The sequence below is a fragment of the Festucalex cinctus genome, chromosome 15, assembly GCF_051991245.1.
Source record: "Festucalex cinctus isolate MCC-2025b chromosome 15, RoL_Fcin_1.0, whole genome shotgun sequence".
Classification (NCBI taxonomy): domain Eukaryota; kingdom Metazoa; phylum Chordata; class Actinopteri; order Syngnathiformes; family Syngnathidae; genus Festucalex; species Festucalex cinctus.
This window is the reverse complement of record NC_135425.1, coordinates 11936656-11956525: the sequence shown is the minus strand read 5'-3', so window position 1 is coordinate 11956525 and position 19870 is coordinate 11936656. Positions and strand designations below refer to the sequence as shown.

The following is a 19870-nucleotide window of genomic DNA, read 5'->3' as shown; positions in this document are numbered from 1 at the left end:
ACCTGCGACACGTTAACCTACTACAATTTTACTGTAAACACCCCCACCCCCCCACCCCCTGCACGACAGGTTACTGGTGCGGGCTACTGTTTCTTTAAAGGGGTGTTGGTCGACGGAGAGGTAGCACATAGGTTTAATTTAGTCGCAAAGGAACACGGAGTACGTTTTATTTTTTTATTTATTTTTGGTGAGTGTTGTTGACCTCCGAGAAGGCAGCAAGCCGTGCGTGCAACCTGCAGCCATGGGAGGTAAGCCTTATTACGATTATTATTATCATCCATATGCATCGAGATGATCATTGCCTAAATGCACACACACGCAGTCCTGTATTGTTTGTCTATTTGTCGTGACAGAAGCGGAGACTCGTCAAAAATTGCTGCGCAGTGTGAAGAAAGAGGTGCGTTGTGCTTTTAATGGCCTTATTTTTGTGTTTTATTCACACATTAATCGGCGTAGAAGCTAAAAAAGACTTGCACACTGTATATAGCCATGACGGTGATGATGCTGATGACGATGGTGCTGATGATGCATGCGCGCACGCACACGCGCACCGTTTTCCATCACCCTTGCATTACGATGTAAATTATTGTGCCTTTTCTGTTTTCAATCTGGTTTGCATTGAAATGACAGCAGACTGTCATGAGGGAAAGAGAAAACATGGCTTGTTTTTCTGTCTTTTTTTTTTTTTTTTTTTAATTCCCAAGTGAGAAAGAATGGTACTTCCCCCTCACCTGTGACTCATTGCATCTCAAATATACGCACGAGGAGGGGCTGCTTCTTTGCATTTTGTATAGTTTATGAATATAGAGCCCCTGCAGGGAGATTAACTGCAAAACTATCAGTTTCTGATTTTGCCATTTGAGTAAATAGACGTTGTTGTTTTAATTATATAAACTACTGTAATAATAACAGTAATGTTACGATTTAGCTGCAGAACATAGAAAATGGTCACCATACCAAAAACAATAATGCTTACTCAGTTTGTATGTACTGTACAATGTAACATTATACATTTGTATCTATCCATCTCTACACCCATTTTTTATTTCGTTCTTATTTTTTGGTGGGGGGACTGCAGCGTAATTGTACCTTATAGACACTTAGTAATAACGAATAGTATACAATGTGAATAATGTAACAGTTTGTGTGTCATGATTTAATGCTGATATCCATTGTGCTGCTCCAGCTGGTATTTCCGTCTTGGCCGCCAGGAGGCAGTGTAATAGTCATGCAGACCATAATAAAGAATAGTACAGTTTGTACTTATACTATAAGTTCCTTGTTTTTACGCTGTAATATTATGTTTCATGGTGGACATGGTCTACATGTGTTGCAATTCCTCAAAAGTCCAGTTTAAAATGGCAAAATATCAAGTGGACTGAAATGGAGCACTTAACTCATTCACTGCCAATGACGACTATAGACGTCAAAAATAAAATTAAATAAAATTAAATAAAAATTTTAATTAAAAAAAAAGAAATTTCAATTTATTTTTAGTTATAGTCTTCTGACTAAATATAATTAAAGCCTTAGTCATAACTTAGTCACCTGATTGTATTTGAGTTTTAATCCAACTTTAGTCAAAAAAAATAAAGAGCAATTTTAGTCGACTAAATTGACTTCTGGAGGTCGAGACCCAGTTTGTGGTCTCAGTAAGACCAAGACCAATCACTATGCACGATGGTAGCACTTAGTAATGAAATTGTTGTCATTGTTGTTATTAATAACAATTGGGATTAATAACTCTGAATGAAAACAATGTATAACTAAAACTAAATTCAAATTTCTTGTCAAAATTTGCACTGGCTGTTTGCTTGGATTTTTGACGTCTATAGTCGTCATTGGCAGTGAATGAGTTAATTATGCTGGATGCTGTGAGAATTGTTAAAGGGGTTTACTTATTTAGCCATTTTTGGCAGTCAAACATGACTATTTTGCCTATAATAAATTTGCTATTTTCATTATTTTTCATGTACAATTAGTACCTTTAAAAACACATTTTGCAACTTACTGTCGACTGAAAATGACATCACGAGGGCTCAGGTAACTAATCACAACTCATTGTGAATATCACATGGCCAAACCTCGAAAACAGGTAAGCTGTGATTGGTTACCTGAGCCCTTGTGATGTCATTTTCAGTCGACAGCAAGTTGCAAAATGTGTTTTTAAAGGTACTAATTGTATGTGAAAAATAATGAAAGTCTCAAATTAATTATAGACAAAATATTCACCTTTTATTGCTATGATGGGCTAATAAAAAAGTAAAGTATCCCTTTAAGCCTTTTCACAGCAGAATCATCCAACTTGTTGCATGAAAACGCTGCGGCTATAACCCGAGGAGTTTGAATAATGTCAATTTTTCTTTCCTCCACATTGCAGACGATGCTCCCAATGTGTAATGGAAGTCGAAAGTGCTTCTTTTGATTGCTATTCTATCGGCCATGAATGAACACGGATGCTTGTGTCCCACAGGTGAAACAGATCATGGAGGAGGCGGTGACGAGGAAATTTGTGCACGCCGACAGCAGCCACATCGTTTCGTTCTGTGGTAGGAACATTTGCATATTTTCTTGGATGATTTTCCTGTTTTGTTGAGGGTGTCAACATGGCTGAAAACTCCAAATTAACATGTTCAAAATGTCTTGGCAAAGAGAAAATCTGTTTGTGACCCAGTGTTAATTTTGACACAACATTTTTATTTAGTTTTAGTTAGTCTTTTGACTAAAATTAATTAGTGTTAGTCATAATTTAGTCATCTGATTGTATTTTAGTTTTAATTAAATCTTAGTCGATGGAAATAGAAAGCAATTTTAGTTGATGAAAAAAGAGCAACTTTAGTCGACTAAGTTGACAATTTAGCCGACATTTTCCCTTAGCGTACATTTAAACTTTTATACAAAAAAAATATAACTATAGATTAATGCGCAAGGCATGTTTAATAGAACAGTGTCTTTAATTGTTTCAATGAAACATGTTGAACTGACATTAATATGCCATCTTATAACTTATTTTTCACCTAAATAAAAAAAAAAAAGTACATAATTGCTTGAGATTAATTAACAGCTGCACAATGAATGTAAACATGTTTGAATATTAAAGTGTAGTGAACACTGAATAGTTTCTGAGTGGTTCTTTTCTCCCACCGTGTTTCGTTCCTTCTGATTGGATTGTGTGAATTTCCGTCACTGAGTTGTTTTCATTTTCGTTTTAGTCATTGACGAATTTGTCAGTCATTTAAGTTATAATTATCTCAATGAATGGCTTCTATTTTAGTTTTCGTTTCATTTTTGTCTGAAAAAAACATTTTTGTGATGAAAAATATGTTGAAAATGATCACTGTTGTGACCTTTGTTGGCATACAACGTTTTTTAAACTGCAACAAAATCAACATTCGCTCCCTTTGCAAATGCTCAATGACATATGGGCTTTAATTGCCAAGATTTTTGTCTGCACCATTTAACTCATTTACTCCCAATAATGTATAAATACGTTTTTTTTTAATGTCTAAGTGTCACAAAGACGTATTTATACGTTTTTTTTATGCTAGAGCATACAGAAGGCTTTGATGCAGCCTCTCAACTGCAAAGAACGGTTGCAGAAATGGTAATTACACAAACGGCCAGCAGGTGGCACCAGAGTAAAAGAGATCAACCAGGGCCATCTAGAAAAAAAGCTCAATTACTTACAATTTTAAATAGATTTGTGAAAACTGATGAAACTTAGCTCTCTTCTAATGCTAATTGCTGCAAAACGGAAACGGATAGAAACATACTTTTTTTTTCCCTGATGAAAGAAGAGACTTTAATCTTTCTTTTGATAGGTTCCATGCTTTTATAGCAATAGAACACAATATTCTGTGGGCCTTGCAAAATCAGTCAAAATCCAGTAAAACAGCCGGGAGCGAACGGGATTGCTTCTGTGAAAATGGCTGGGAGTGAATGAGTTAATAAAGGCAGCATAAAGTTTTGTCATCACAGGATTAGCGATGAAAAAAAACAAACATGATTATATCTGGATACAATTACAATTCATTAAAATAGCTCTGCTTGTTTATTAACTACACATGAATGAAATGGCTTACAAGCTCTTTTCCATGTACGGTGGTAACCACGGTACATTTTACAAAAGTGACCAGATAAGAATTTTGTGTAATTGATAACACCCCTCGGAGGTGTTGATGCTAACCAAGAGTGAGGTGTGTGTGATTCACATCCCTCATATCCTAGCAACAGTGTTTTTGGTCCATTGTGCCACCTGTGCTTTCCTTCCACCTGGTTCGTCGTTTTTGACGCGCAGCTCACATCAAATTACTGTGGTACCATTTTTGTTCCGCGAACAAGGTTATAACTTCATTTACTTTTCTCGACCCACTGTATTGATGCTAAACTTGTGTTTGAACATTTGTGTTCGTAGCTGTAGTGGAGGCCTGCGTGTTGCATGGGCTAAAGAGACGCATCGCGGGACTGCTGTGCAGCAACAAGGTGGCAGCGCTCTTCATGAAAGTAGCCAAAAGCTTCACGCCCGCAGAGCAACTGTGCCACAAGGTCCAAGAGCTGGAGCAACTTATAGAAAACAGGTGCTCTGCTGCCTCTTTATATTTTGTAGGGCTGTGCAATTAATCGAAATTCAATTACAATTTCAATTATTACACTCCACAATTACAAAATCAGCATAATCGTAAAAAAAAAGATTAATACAGATTTTTGAGTTTTTTAAATTTATATATTTGTACTTTTTTTTTTTTTTAAATAACCAATATAATACATTTTTCCTTCATCCATTCTTGCATAATTATAGTGTTCCAAATAATGTTATTTGTCTTAATATTTTATTTTTTTTTATGTTCAAACATTTTCTTGTTTTGTACCGAAACATAAATGATGTCCTACTGCACAGTGCACATGCTGCACTCCAATTTCAAGTTTTTGCCAACATAAATAAATGTTATCTCATTTGCTCCCAATAACGTATAAATAAGTTTTTATGTTTTAAGTGTCCCAAAGATGTATACGTTTTTATTTATTTATTTATTTATTTTTATGCTAGAACATGCAGAAGCCTTTGATGCAGCCTCTCAACTGCAAAGAACAGTTGCAGAAATGATAGCTATTACACAAACGGCCAGCATGTGGCAGCAGAGTATAAGAGATCAACCAGGGCCATGTTGAAAAAAAAAAGCTCAATCACTCATAATTTAGATTTGTGAAAATTGATGAAACTTAGCTATATTCTAATGCTAATTGCTGCAAAACGGAAACAGAAACGTACTTTTTTCCTGATGAAAGAAGAGACTTTAATCTTTCTTTTGATAGCTTCCATGTTTTTATAACAATAAACACAATATTCTGTGGGCCTTGCAAAATCAGTCAAAATCCAGTAAAGCAGCCGGAAGCGAACGAGATTGCTTCTGTGAAAATGGCTGGGAGTGAATGAGTTAGAAATGTATATTATTATACCTTGCCTTAGCACAAATCCAAAGCAAAATATGCAAATTTACCTGGAAATTTTGCACTGAAGTGACACACCTTGTCCTCTTTATGATTTTAATTGGATCTGCTATCTTATGTCTTCCCAGCAAACAGAACAATTCCTCGCAGGGCAGCGAGCGCAGCCGGCAATCCAAGTTAAACAACCTTCCGCCTCAGGCCCTCAAACATTTGTGGATTCGAACGGCTCTGCTAGAGAAACTCCTGGATAAGATCATCCTGTATTTAGTGGAGAACTCCAGGTCTATCTAGATGCATAATTTCTTTATATATTGGTCAGGCTGGAGCACATCTCAATGAGCTCTCTCTTTTCATTTTTTTTCCTATAGTACTTTTTATGAGAAAGAAGCCATGCTGATGGATCCTGTGGATGGACAAATTCTTGCATCGCTGTTGGGTAATTGCAATTAGCGTTACTGCATAGCTATTTAGCATGTTCATTCTGTTAGGATTTAAACTCAAAGATGAATATTCTTTGCATAACATATCATGTGTAGCCTTGACTTGTATTTGTAGGTGACAACTAGGGCTAAGACTAAAGAAATTGAATAATCAATATCAAATTTATCTTCTTTTGAGCCCAGTATCAAGACATAAAACCATGAATCAATTATTAAAATATATATTTTTTTCCCCATAAATTCTTAAGAAAATAGAATTTTAAAGGCTGATTTTTTTTGTATTTTACTTTTTTCTTTCTATCTTTTTTCTTTAAATTTACAGTTCACATGAATTTAAAAGTATTTTCTGAAATTTATGAAAGACCTGACTTATTGCACTTTAAGTCAATTGAGAATATTTTAAGTTATTTGGATTATGAAAATATTTTCATTTTATCCTTGCTGATGCCAATGTTTGTGTAACACTTAACACGTGTTACTTTAATGAATACACTAACTCATTTGACCAATTATTGTCTCCGCAAAATTTACTTTGGAACTTAATATTTGTAGAGTTTTTATGATGTACTTGACATTTAAGAAGAATTGATGTTCCATAATTAATCGATAGCGGATTGAACTGAAGTGGATCGAATTGGGGAAAATCGAATCGAACAGAACTTGTTAATCAAAATCGAATCGATTGAGGAAATTAGAACGGATACCCTAGTGACAACAGATATTTTACAGATTTGTGTATATCTTGAGTGACATGCTCTTTGACCTTTCCTTCCAGTCGGTCCCTGCGCTTTGGAGTACACCCACGTCAAGACGGCCGACCATTTCTGGACAGACCCGTCAGCTGACGAGCTCGTACAGAGGCACCGCATCCACAGTGGCCGCTGTCGTCAGGACTCTCCCTCCAGGAGGCCCGCCCTGGTTCGTCACTCCTTCAGCGAGTGCCGATTTGAAGTGCGTGAGCCTCCTTTTTGTCATGGTAGATTCAAAAGAGGCAGTCCAGTGGCAGCATGGACGATCGTCCTCTGGTGTGGGCGAGGGAGTACGTGGAATCGCTGCATCAAAACTCCAGAGCCACGCTGCTGTTTGGCAAGAACAATGTCCTGGTGCAGCCGGTATGTCGGGTGCGAGTGTTTGGTCGTTTGAACGCATTTTAGTTAGCACGTTGCTCCTGTGCGTCTTCAGAGAGACGACATGGAGGCCATTTTGGGCTATCTCTCGCTGCATCAATCGGGAGAGCTGATGACACTCAAATGGACGCCCAATCAGCTGATGAATGGCAATGTGGGGGAACTGGATTCTGAGAAGAGGTGGGCCGAACAATGAGTTGCTCTAATGAGCACAAACTTAATATTGTGAGTTTTCCCCCCTTACAGTGTCTACTGGGATTACGCCATGACAATTCGCTTGGAGGAGATTGTATATCTCCACTGTCACCAGCAAGGTAATTTATTTCTGACATCCTAGTGTTAATTTTTTTTAAGAGCGCTCAGAATTGTTCATTCAGCAGCCTTACCAAAAACCCCATTAGCCTTCACCTTAACCGAATACTCCAGAGTCTCGCCAGAGTCGTGAAGGTCAGGAGACCAGAGGAAAAGTTCAAGGAAAGAAAGATGAATCAAAGTGAAATCCAGCACCAACTAAACATCAGCTGCCACCCACATGGCCACAAAACCAGAATCTTACACCAACCCCAGAGACCTCTAAATTCCAACAGATTAGGGAGATCTCAAGAGACCAGAGGAAAAACTACAGAGAGGAAGGAGAGAAGGATAGATGAAGCAGAGGGAGAAGCAAATTCTGATTTAATTTCAGCAGATGCTGGCATGATGGATCTGGCATGCAATTGCCCCTAACACTTTGAAACCTTTCTTCCCAGTGAACAGCGGCGGAACCCTGGTGTTGGTGAGCCAGGACGGCATCCAAAGGCCCCCTTTGCACTTCCCCAAAGGGGGGCACCTGCTCCAGTTTCTCACCTGCCTGGAGACGGGCCTGCTTCCTCACGGCCAGCTTGAGCCACCGCTTTGGAATCAGAGGGGGAAGGTACATCTTGGTTGTTATGTTCTGGAGTTGGCATGGAGGATTCATGTTTGGTTTTGTTTCACAGGGAAAGGTTTTCCCCAAATTGCGCCGGAGGAGCCCGCATAGCTCATGCGACTCTGTGTCCGATAAAGAGGACGATGAGGCAACAGATTACGTGTTTCGGATCCTCTTTCCTGGCAATCAAATGGAGTTCAGTAAGTGTTCAGACTCAACCACATGGTACAGTTGGCTGTCACTTGTTACAGAATAAGATGATTCAAATGATCATGATTTGTCAGGCTTGCTGATGAGCTGATCATTTGAATCAGGTGTGTTGAAGGAGACGATGATGGTGGGGGGGGGGTCTCTCGTTCTGTGCAGTGCCTTTAGAGCTGATGGACCAGGGAATGAACATGTGGCAACCGACGACACCCAGGAAGTCCTCTGGCTCTTCCTGCTCGCAGACTGGATCTTCTGATAGCTCTCTGCCAAGCGGCTGCAGTCAGGAAAGGTATGACCAGTGCCTCTTAACCCACCAAAAAAATAATAATAATAATCTTGTTGCGGATCTCATGAAACGTACTTCACCAGGGCTCCTCTGAAGCTCCTCTGTGACACCATGAAGTACCAGATAATCTCCCGTGCATTCTACGGATGTGGGTGCAAATTCCACTCCCAATCTTTCATTGACTACAACAGTTGTCTTACAAGTTTTTCCTCTCCAATCCAGGGCTGGCGTATTGCCGTCACCTGTCCACAGTTCGCACCCACCTCTCTGCACTGGTCAACACCACTATAGTCTTTCCTGATGTGCCCTCGGATGCCCAGCGAGGGCTCTCTGCCGACGTCTGGACCAAGTTGCTCCAGGACAGCTCTGTAAGAGTTACATAAAAAAAGGCTAAAGTGAGGTACATGTGGAGAAATCTGCATGCGTGTGTACTCAAGATTATTAACAGCATAAGTATATACAAAACAGGAGTCTGCAACCTGTGACTGGAGCCACATGAGGCTCTTTAATCCCTCTTCTGTGGATCCATCCATCCATTTTCTTGACCCCTTATTCCTCACAAAGGTCGTGGGGGGTGCTGGAGCCTATCTCAGCTGGCTTTGGGAAGTAGGCGGGGTACACCCCGGACTGGTTGCCAGCCAATCGCGGGGCACACAGAGACGAACAACCATCCATGCACACAAGCACACCTAGGGACAATTTAGAGCGCCCAATTAATTGGAATGTGGGAGGAGACCGGAGTACCCGGAGAAGACCCACGCAGGCACGGGGAGAACCTGCAAACTCCACCCAGGAAGGCCGAAGCCTGTACTCGAACCCAAGGCCTCAGTACTGGGAGGCGGATGTGATAACCACTTAACCAACGTGCCGCCTCCCTGTGGATCTCTATTTTTATTTGAAATATTCTTATAATTATTAATTATTTAGATTAAAAAATAATAATTAAATATTCAAAAATGTCACTCCAAATTTTTGTCAGAAAAGAGATATCAAAGGTAGATGAAAAAGTTTTTAAAATTACCTAAATGTCCAAAAAGTAACCATAAAATGTCCAAAAAGGAAGAGGAAAAGCAGAACATTCCCATAAAATGTCCACGAAATTGGCAAAAACGTCAGAGAACTGAATTAAAAAAAAAAAAAAAACAGAAAAGGAAATGTTCAAAAAGTAACCATAAAATGTCCAAAAACAAAAGGAACCCCCCCAACACCCAAATTACCATAAAATGTCTTTTGGAATAGCCAAAAGTTGGAAAAATTATTTTTAAAAAGGCAGAAAAGAAAAGGTTCAAAAAGTAGCCATAAAATGTAAAAAAACAAAAGAAGAAATCCTGAAAATTACCATAAAATGTACAAATTTTGACCCAAATTTCAGAAAATTTACAAAAAGGCAGAACATAATGTAAAAAAAAAAAAAAAAAAAAAAAAAAAAAAAACATTTCCAAAAAGGAAGAAGTGAGGCAGAAAATAACCATCACGTGTCCGTGTCACGTGCCAAAAAAGTCTAAAATTTGACAGAACAGCAGAAAAGTCTACAAACGTATGAAAAACAAAGTTTGAAAAATAACCTTTAAAAATGGAAGATGGAAGGTAGAAGAAAATAACAGTTAGCTTGTCTGTTTACGTTAATGTGGTTGCAAACTCTCCTTGTCATTCGTATGGTGAACGACTGGAGACGTGACTCGATGCATGTACCCCGCTTTCGTAACCGCACCCGATTTTCAGTAGTCACGCCTTCTAGTTGAATCAATTGAACTCATTTTCAGGCCTATGAGGAGCTTGAGATACACAGGCTGGTCTATTTTGGAGGCGTGACACCTTCACTGCGCAAGGAGGTCTGGCCCTTCCTGTTGGGACACTACCGGTTCACCATGACTGAAAAGTGCAGGCTGGAGGTATATTTGTACATTTTTTTGGCTTTGTGGACGCTGGTGATTGTAAAACATTCGTTTGTCTGTGCTTCAGATTGACGAGCAGATGCGCCTCATGTATGAGCGGACCATGAAGGAGTGGCGAGGCTGCGAGGCCATCGTGCAACAGAGGGAGCGGGAAAAACACGCGGAAGCCCTTGCCAGGTGTTCGTCCGGCACCAGTGTTGAGCGAGGACCGGTGGTGGAGCAAGACTCGAGCACAGATGTAAGTTGATTTGATAGCGTACACGTGGCAAAGAGGAACTACTTTTCTGACACGCGGTTCTGCTTTTTTGTCGTCTTGTCACTCCAGTCATCGCTAAGCAGCAGCTCTAATCCGCACAACACGCAGTCACAGAGCGACTCCAGCAGTAGTGCGCCGGTAACATTCAAATGCAATATCTTTACAAGTTTTTCTTTGGTCACTTACCTTTCTTCCATTCGTAGGTGTTTGCATCAGTTGATACTGTGGATCCCATTGAGGCTAGAACTGAAGGAGATCAAATAAAGCACAATAGTTCAGTCAAGGACACCTCAGATGGTCCCTCTGGGTCCAGCAACCTCTCTTGCGCGGATATGTCGGAACCACCACCAGCAGCAGCTTGTGACAGCTACCTTCTTTTAATGGAGCCTGATGTTGCACCTGCAACCTTTCAGCAGTCGCTGAAGGCTTCGGACATCTTGAGTGAGGAATCTACGGTTGAATCACTGCCAGACGCGGTCAAAGTGTCAGGGGAAAAGGACAGCAAGATGGAGGGTAATGAAGCCGCTGAGCCCTCAGAAGCTGAGGAGAAACCTGAAAACACAAATATTGCAAATGCAGTCATTGACCTAAGAGCTCCACTGGACAATACCAATGTTATTAGGCTAGAAACAGAGATTCAGAATGAGTATTTCCAAGCGCCACCACTCGGTCAAACTCTCCAAGCACAAAATAGACAAGATCAAGGACCGGATTTGTCGGAAAAAAACGCAACAATCGGGAGAGATCCCGACAGTTCTGAAAGAGCAGAAACATTTGACAACCTGCGCTCGCAATTGTTGGCTGCCTGTCTCTTAGAAGTCCACAATGCAGAGTCTGCAGACCAAGGTTCGTCTGAAGCCAGAAATGTATCCGGCATGTCAAACTCACCAGTCAGACAGGTACTTGACGCTCTCCAGTCGGCATCCCGTGGGAGCCTCTCTCTCTCGTCCCATACCCGGCACTCCCCGGACTCTGACGACTCTCACTCCGCCCTGGAGATGGAGGACATTCCTGCCGGGGTGGCCTGCCTGAACTTCGAGGAACTGAACACCAGGCCCTTGACGGTCCTCGCGGCCCCGCCCGCGCGTCCGGCTCTTAGAGCCAAGCTGGCACGTGAGGACCTCGTCGTGGATCCAACTCTGGACACCGGTTGCAACACCAGCCCTGAGGATACTGACCTGGGAATGTCTGAAGACGAGCCTGATGTGGAAAATGAGTCTTCTGAGGTGGAGGCTGAGTCCAAACAGAAAGACTCCTCAGCTGAACAAATGTACTCTGTAAGTGAGCAACTTAAATACAGAGCAGCCGCAAGACTTTTAACTCATTCAAAGCCAGCCCAATAAAAATGGATCTTTTGACGTCTATAGCCGTCAATGGCAGTGAATGAGTAGTAAATCTATTCCATTGTATTTTAACAATTAAACTAAACCCTCTGACCTTTTCATCACATGCAGCAAGAAACCATGGACATGTATCTAATCAACCTGCATCGCATTGACAAGGACGTCAGACGATGTGATCGTACTTACTGGTACTTCACGCCGGAAAACCTGAACAAGCTGAGGAATATCATGTGCAGGTAACCAAGAGAACAGTTGAGTCACAATGGGATGTACTTGTCATCACTCGTTGGGCTGTTGTGATGCGTTTCATAGCTACGTGTGGCAACACCTGGACACGGGTTACGTCCAGGGCATGTGCGACATACTGGCTCCCCTGCTGGTTATTCTGGATGATGGTCAGTGTTTCATCGTTTCGCCCCTGAGCATTGAGTTGAAAGTTATACAACTGTTTACCGCTACATTGTTGAACAACTCTTCATTTGGTTGAACTAGAGGTGATGGCGTTCAGCTGCTTCACGGAACTGATGAAAAGGATGAACCAGAACTTTCCTCACGGGGGCGCCATGGATTCCCACTTTGCCAACATGCGCTCGCTCATTCAGGTATGCACATGATGAGTCAAAAGATGCAATGTTTGTGCTAATTTGTTTTTACAACACTTAGATCCTGGACTCTGAGCTGTTTGAGTTGATGCAGCAGAATGGTGACTACACCCACTTCTACTTTTGTTACCGTTGGTTCCTACTGGACTTTAAAAGAGGTGATGATGCACCAACGTAACATTGCACGGGATCCTTCTTGAGCTAATCAGCATTTTTGTCCGATCCAGAAATGGTGTATGATGATGTTTTCTCTGTGTGGGAGACCATCTGGGCGGCGGCGTACACCACCTCTGAGCATTTTGTGCTTTTCATCGCACTTGCACTGGTGGAAATGTACAGGGACATCATTCTGGAGAACAACATGGACTTCACTGACATCATCAAGTTTTTCAATGGTAAAGTAGACCACAGTCATATGAATTCTGAGCAAATTACGTCAGATGCCAGGTGTGACACAAACGAGGTTCGTATCCAGACAAAGGTCTCCATCAAGGGATGCATTTCCAGTTAATCCACATGCATTGGGGCCCAGTCGGGCAATGTTGGGATGTTCATTAATTAGGCATTACCCCGCTTTTGTCTTCTCAGAAATGGCCGAGCGACACGACATCCCGCAGGTCCTGACGATGGCTCGAGACTTGGTCCACAAGGTGCAAACGCTCATAGAAAACAAGTAAATCTTAACTTTGCTGTTCATATGCCATTCACTGAACTATCACAATACAAAAATATGGTGTTAAAATGCAGTAAAGGTCTTTAGTGGTTAAACCTAATTGTCAGCTGAAGACGTTCAGTTGTTCCCCATCTCAACTGAGAGAGACAGTTAAACGCCAGTACATTGATTTTTAAGTGTTATTGTTCACCTAGTGAATGTGCCCTTGTTGAAACGGCTTCAGGATGTTAATTTTGCCTTAAATGTTGCCATTTTACAGGGATACAGTTTCATTTTAAGTTATAAATTTCTAATGTCTTATGGCTCTTTGTTCGATTTCAATCACAATACAGTACCTCAAAAAAAAAAAAAAAAGTGAAAGTGCTGGGTGTGTCCAATAACCATTGTTGGCACTCATCTTGAGTTTGTAGGATATTTTTGGTGCTTTTAATTTTCTTAAAGCTTCTTAATTACCACCACTCACATTGTTTTCCGTCCTGGTACTGCTTAACTGCAAAAACGTCATTCCACAATTGTCATTTTGGTGCTCACTTTCAATTAAGGTCAACTTTTAATATCTCATTTAAACACTGCTCACTTACAGCCAATTCGTACATGCAAAATTATGACAATTTCTTATTTTGATGTTCACCTTCTCTTTGACACCTAATCATGCTTTTAAGGTCAACATCTTGCATCTTGAGTGGTATATTCTCAGTGGTTTGTGGCCATGCAGTTACATTTGAAGGTTCTGACTGCTTATGTCAGGCTTTTATCCAAATAAATGTGATATGGAGTTTGAGGTGTTCATGTTGGGGCCGGGGTGGGGGGTGAGTCCCCATTGTAATGCTTAACTGCAAGAAATGTTGCAGCTTTGACCAAACTAAACGATCAATGTTGGCCTCCAAAAACATTTTAATGACTGCCAATTAGTTCCAAAGCCTTGTTTGGTATCACCAATGTTGATCATTGCTTACGTGTCACCATGTGTTCCCCCGAAACATACCAGTGTTGTGGATTGCTGTGCTCCTTTTGTCAAATTTGTTGTATACAACGTAAGACCCATTGTACAAAGCTAGCACATTTATCAAATGCAATACAATGTCTATACATGGAGTTTACTTAACCTCAGAAAAATATTCCATTGGAGATATTTTTTTTTTCCCGTCTTGAAAATGTAACTTGTTAGAATTTATTTATTGTGAATTAAAATATTCTATTTTGCATTTCATGTGCCTTGGGTTTTGTTGCTCAAACTGAAATAAATTGTGGCATTCACTGAAAGGGCAATTTAATGTAAGCGGTACTTTATTTGAATAAAGTTTAAGCCAGTGGCATTTGAAATTCAACTTGATTGGAAATAGCCTAAAAAGTCAAATTTTGTGACATCACATGAAATGCTGATTTAAAAAAAAAAAAAAAAAAAGAAGCCAATCTTGGAACCTGAAATTAAGTTTGTAGTGATTTTACTTGTACAGTGGAGTTTCCTGAGAAGAAAGATAGCTGTTAATGCACACCAACATTTGAGCTACTGGCAAGCTTCAGCCTGCGAGATGGTGGCAGACTATACCACCTCCGCTCAGCATCCTGCATTACTTTTTTTTTTTTGTTCAAACTGAACTCGAACTATTATGTCAACACACCACTGTAGTTGTATTATACGGTGTTACACTTTTACTCTTCCCTAAGAATAAATGGCGGCTAACTGGAAACTTCGACTGAGTAAAATAAACTTTGAATTAATGACATAGTAAGTTAACATTTTATTGGTAAAGAAAAAGATGCACACAAAATGGTATTTTCGTTTCAGTCAGATGCATTGCTTACATTAAAAAAGAAAAAGAAAAAAAAAAAGGTGCACAGTCAACGTAGGAAAAGCTTCACTAATTTGTTCTAAATCAGATTTGTCAAACAATTTCTAAGATAAAACTGAAGAAAACACCTACTTGATATTTTACCATTGTGAGAACTGGTTTAAGCAAACTAATTTACTATGCCTATCAAATGGGTCAAAATTTTGCTTTGAGACAACACACAAGGGTATTAAAATTACACACAAAAATCAAAAGGGAGTAGCCCTGGAATGTGTGGCAAAAAAAAAAAAAAAAAAAGATTCTTACGATGGCGGCGATGGTTTAAAAAAAAAAAAAATCCTTGGTTTCCTCCATGATTCCTGAACCTTTAGCGGTAGTGACGAGGAGGTGGGCTGTGGTTGGACGATCCATGTCTCCTAGGCGGACTATGGCGCGACATGCGAGGAGGGGACTGGTAGCGTGGCGGCGGCGATCCTCGGAAGGGCGGCGAAAAGCGGCCTCTGGATCTGGAGCGGGACCGCGAGCGACCCCAATTGGGGGTGCCTCTATCCTCGTAGACGCGGATGTAGGCAGTCTCTCCCTGCAAATGAGGACAATAGTGAATGCGGGCTCCAGTGGCGGGCCATACAATGGGGTCTTCCAACTCACTTGGTGAGAACGGAACTCTGTGCGGTCCAGTCGGCGCAACGCATAATCCATGTCTTCACGGCGGAGGAATTCCACCACACCCTCCCCGTCACGCTGCACATCGGCAAAGCAGACGTCCCCTGCCTCGCGCATGTGATCCTTCAGATCCTGCCAACTGCCACTTGGCGGTAATCCTGAGATGGCAAACACCAGTTATGAAATCAGTAACTACTTCTGACCCAACCATACTTTTTGATGTTCGTCTACTCAAGTTAGCCCATAAACTAGTCCCAACTAACCCTTCCTTGTGAGATGCAATTCTACCAAATTCTCTAATAATTAACAGAACTGGATTTTGATAGTTGGGGACAATTCTAAAGGCCTAAACTTTAAGGGTCCGGCTGATACAAGGGGTTGAAAGATAAGATTGACAAGGACAAAGTTAAACCTACCAGTCACTGGTTTGGTGATTATGCAGATTTCAGTAACTCTCAACGTGAAATCCAATTAAGCCACCTTGACCTGGAGTCCACGAGGACAGAAATGCAACTCTCTTTAAGACGTCCACATATTTAATGCTTTCGGTCCGCCACAAGACTTCCTTTAGTCCGCCATCAGCTAGACCTGCCTTTGACTTGCGGCATCCATCTACAAGTCCCTTTATCTTCCAGTCTGCCATAAGTCCGCCATGAGAAATGTCAATGACTGTATTCCGCTTTTCTACTTGTCCACTTACACTGCAGTCCGCCATGAGCGAAGAAAAACAATTTCCTACGATTTTGTGCGTTCTTCTTACTACTGGACCCTTTGTCTTTCAGTCAGCACTTTGCAAGACCTGCCTGACTCATGACTTGCACCTATGGGTATGGGTTACTTTATACGGCCATCCCCATGAATGAATGAAAAACATCCGCCAATGATTTTGTATGTCCTTTCTAGTAGTCTCTTCAGTCCACCATTAACGAGACTGACCGCCTATGATTCATGTTGTCCTCTACTTGTGCCTTTGTCCGCCATGAGCGAATGATCAGACGACTAAGGACATCTATCCACTTGTCCCTTCCTCCTCACGATCTCCTTAAGTAAGCGAGACCTATCTGCTTCTGCCTGATTCATGACTTCAGTCTACAAGTCAGATGATAAGTCAATGAAAAATATCTGCCAATAACTTTGCATATCCTGCTATATACCGGGCTTTGTCCTTCAGTCCATCTTAAGCGATACTGGCCTAAGACTTGTGAAATCCATCTAACAATTGTCCTCCAGTCCGCCATGAAGGAGAAGGATGACGCGTCTATGATTCAAGGTTTTCTCTACTTGTCCCTTTACACCGTAGTCCGCCATGGGAGTAAGAACCATCCACTTCTGAATGTCCACTATTCTACCTGTCCTTTCGTCCTGCGGTCCGCCAGAAAAAACTTGACGGTGACTGTAAATCCACTTTGCTCCTAGTCCCTGTATGCTGCAGGTCGCCATTGATGAAAGAAAAATATCTGGCATTGACCTTGGACGTCCCCTTTTGACTTTCAAACTGTAAGCTCGACCTGCCTACAACTCTTGACATCCGTCTGCTTGTCCTGCGGTCCACCATTAAAGACCAAGGGGGACACACCTGCCAACAATTCTTGCCTTGTATCTTACTAGTCCCTTTGTCATTCGGTCCGCCATGAGACACAGTCGCCTGAAATTCCTGACTTCTAACTACAAGTCCCTTTATGCTGTCGTCCGCCATGGGGGAGGGCAAGAGACACCTAAGACTGCATATCCACTTCCTAGTGGTCCACTTGACATCCAAGGTCTATTATTAACGGACTACCACTGTGGATGTCCACCTACCAGTTACTACTACACGGAACTCAGACCGCCGGGTCGGGGGTCCAAATCTTCCTCTGGGTCCTCCTCCTCTATCACCACCACCACCACCACCGCCACCTCCCATTGGATTAAATTTATTAGAGGATCGAGGATACTCCACACGCAGTTTAGAGTCTCCATAGCCATATCCATTCCTTCCATAGACGGCATCATCCGCATCCCTAAGAGAAGAGAGCACAGAACTCCTTACCAAGGTGGGCCGGTTGCAGACATGTGGATCCATTTCCTGCTGGCAGTCACTTGAGGTGCTAGAACAAAATAAAACTTGATACCCGACGGGGACGAAGCTGGGCGCATCCCCAAAACTCACCGTGGGTCTTCAAATCGGATAAAAGCAAACGGGATAGTGCCTCGGTTGTTCTTCAATTCAATCTCACGGATTTTTCCATATTTGTAGAAGAGATCCTCGATATCCCTCTCCTGGACATCCATGGGGAGATTCCCGACATAGATCCGGCCCTCCGACATGGTGAAGGAATAAGTTGCACTGCTGTTGACACAGACAGGGAATGGGGGGCACCTGTTGACTTTAAGTTCATTTATTGTTTTTGTAGCAGTAGTTGGTATCCTAATGCTAGTCCAATCCTCCAATTCCTTATTTTAGTCAGTGATTTAAAAACGATAAACCAAGGCTTGTGATCAGATGACTTAGAATCCAGACCTGAAAGTTTTAAAACACAGTGAAGGTGAAATACAGCTTCAAACATTTAGTTCTGCATGCACAAATTTGAATTATATGCCAAACACATGCACAAAAGCCAGTCATTTATTTTATCTATTGCAGGGTACACAAGGTCCAATCAAGGTCAATATAAGGTGTGACCCTCAAATCCAGATAGTGCCTTTCAAGAGACCCAAGGATGCTTAACAATAAATCATGGCAGTAATTAAAAATGTTGACTACTTTAGGAGTGCCATGCTAGCAAGAGTAGTAGCTACTGTTGGTCACCAGCTCCAAGGAGCCTCTCCTACCTGTCAGGCCTCTAATGGAAGTTTCACCAGGCTGCTAATGGCAGTCTAATCAGCCAGCTCAAGTTTAAGAATCTTTTGAGTTTCTCAAATTTTGATAGGATAAACACATTTTGGACAGCGTCATTACAAAAGAGCTAAACAAAATTATCATATCAGTTTGGGAAATGGATGGATAACATACAGGCAGAAAAATTAAGTACTCCACTAGACCTGAAAAACCACAATGATTTAAGGCAGTGCTCCTCAATTATTTTCTGTTACACCCCTAACGCCCAAAGGAACAAGAAAATATTCTGTCCCCCCTAACTCTTCGCTGTGACTATAAATGGTATATTTTGTCTATTTTTTACAAGTACACCTCTGTATAACATGTTATCCTTGGTAACATTTAATACAAATATATATATATATATATATATATATATATATATATATATATATATATATAAATAAATCCGGGTTAAGTTTATTTCCACTGTTTATATTGCCTCCCTGCATATACCGGCAATGATAGGGTTGGGAAACATTGACCCACACAGCTGACCAGTTTTCCTGGGCATTGACTTGATCAGATTTGTTTGTGGTAAACGACAGCATTGGATCGAAATTTAAAGTTTATTATATGAGTAACACTTTTTTTTTTTTTAACACAATCGTTAAGTGCATAAAAAGGACAAGAGTCAAGGGGGGGACTCGAATCTCCATGCCAAGAAATACAAAGGCGATAATGGCAAAAGTAGCGTTTTCAAAACAATGTTAAACAGCTAACAGGCGAATAGAAATTGAGAAAATAGCCGTGATTGATAAACGTTGTATTTAGGTGCCCAATACACATGGCGATGGCCGACACGTTGACAAAGGGAGACGTCGGCCTAGTCAAGCTCGAAGCGTTGCTAACAAAGTAGCTCGTCACGCCCGTGTCGCTTTGTGCTAAAAGAAGTCTACTTGGGAGCAGTTTCAACACGCGCGTTTATAATAGCAACTGACCTAAAAAAAAATAAAATAAAAAAAAAAACGGCCGAAAACAACAAAATGAGAGCGAACGGCGAGGAGCGAGTACCAGCTGGGTATTGTTCATTTCACTTTTTTTTTTTTTTCTCGAGGCTTCGAGACACCGTCTTAATGCCTTAACGCAAAAACAGACATGAGAATCTCACCGCGTTCGCTAGCTTAACAAAACTATCTTAATTACACTTTGACGCATTGATTAATTACCGTGGAGGATGAACCGAACACCTTATGTGGCGCCAACGCTACCAGCTCGAGCTTTGCTCCGCTTCCGTGTAAGATCGCTAGCTAGCAACCTTGGCTAACATAAGCGCTTCTGGCTTCTTCTTCGGGTCATTCCAGGCAGAAAAGAAGGGGACGTTCTTCTTCTACGATTAAAATCCGGTAGATGGACGTGGACGTGCTGTCGCA

At 41.3% G+C, this 19870-nt stretch overlaps 2 protein-coding genes and 1 long non-coding RNA gene across 6 annotated transcripts; 1 reads left to right on the top strand and 2 right to left on the bottom strand.

Annotated features, from left to right (window-relative positions):
• The first annotated feature begins 84 nt into the window (after positions 1–84).
• On the top strand, positions 85–14389 carry sgsm1b (small G protein signaling modulator 1b). 3 transcript variants are annotated; one of them, XM_077498346.1, is made up of 25 exons: positions 85–248; positions 354–397; positions 2474–2549; positions 4415–4577; positions 5577–5729; positions 5817–5884; positions 6664–6806; positions 6869–7000; positions 7071–7195; positions 7262–7329; positions 7765–7928; positions 7993–8122; positions 8289–8418; positions 8499–8563; positions 8638–8783; positions 10179–10307; positions 10378–10548; positions 10636–10704; positions 10770–11843; positions 12021–12145; positions 12222–12304; positions 12402–12511; positions 12573–12669; positions 12739–12906; positions 13100–14389. In XM_077498346.1, exons 1-25 carry the CDS (start codon positions 242–244, stop codon positions 13186–13188), a joined length of 3729 nt encoding a protein of 1242 aa, XP_077354472.1. In that variant the 5' UTR covers positions 85–241; the 3' UTR covers positions 13189–14389. The 3 variants fall into 3 exon arrangements, with proteins under 3 accessions (XP_077354472.1, XP_077354471.1, XP_077354473.1); XM_077498345.1 differs by having other exon boundaries at positions 12739–14389; XM_077498347.1 differs by having other exon boundaries at positions 323–397; positions 12739–14389.
• On the bottom strand, positions 5172–12476 carry LOC144002792 (uncharacterized). Its single transcript, XR_013278812.1, has 3 exons — positions 10938–12476; positions 10753–10812; positions 5172–8781 (listed from the first exon to the last, which is right to left on the bottom strand). It is a non-coding gene; the product is annotated as an uncharacterized LOC144002792 (long non-coding RNA).
• A 517-nt stretch (positions 14390–14906) lies between the features above and the next one.
• Positions 14907–19820, bottom strand: srsf9 (serine and arginine rich splicing factor 9). 2 transcript variants are annotated; one of them, XM_077498350.1, is made up of 5 exons: positions 19667–19820; positions 17790–17969; positions 17441–17640; positions 15626–15798; positions 14907–15557 (listed from the first exon to the last, which is right to left on the bottom strand). In XM_077498350.1, exons 2-5 carry the CDS (start codon positions 17945–17947, stop codon positions 15345–15347), a joined length of 744 nt encoding a protein of 247 aa, XP_077354476.1. In that variant the 5' UTR covers positions 17948–17969; positions 19667–19820; the 3' UTR covers positions 14907–15344. The 2 variants fall into 2 exon arrangements, with proteins under 2 accessions (XP_077354476.1, XP_077354477.1); XM_077498351.1 differs by having other exon boundaries at positions 17790–17999; positions 19667–19801.
• Positions 19821–19870: the final 50 nt, after the last annotated feature.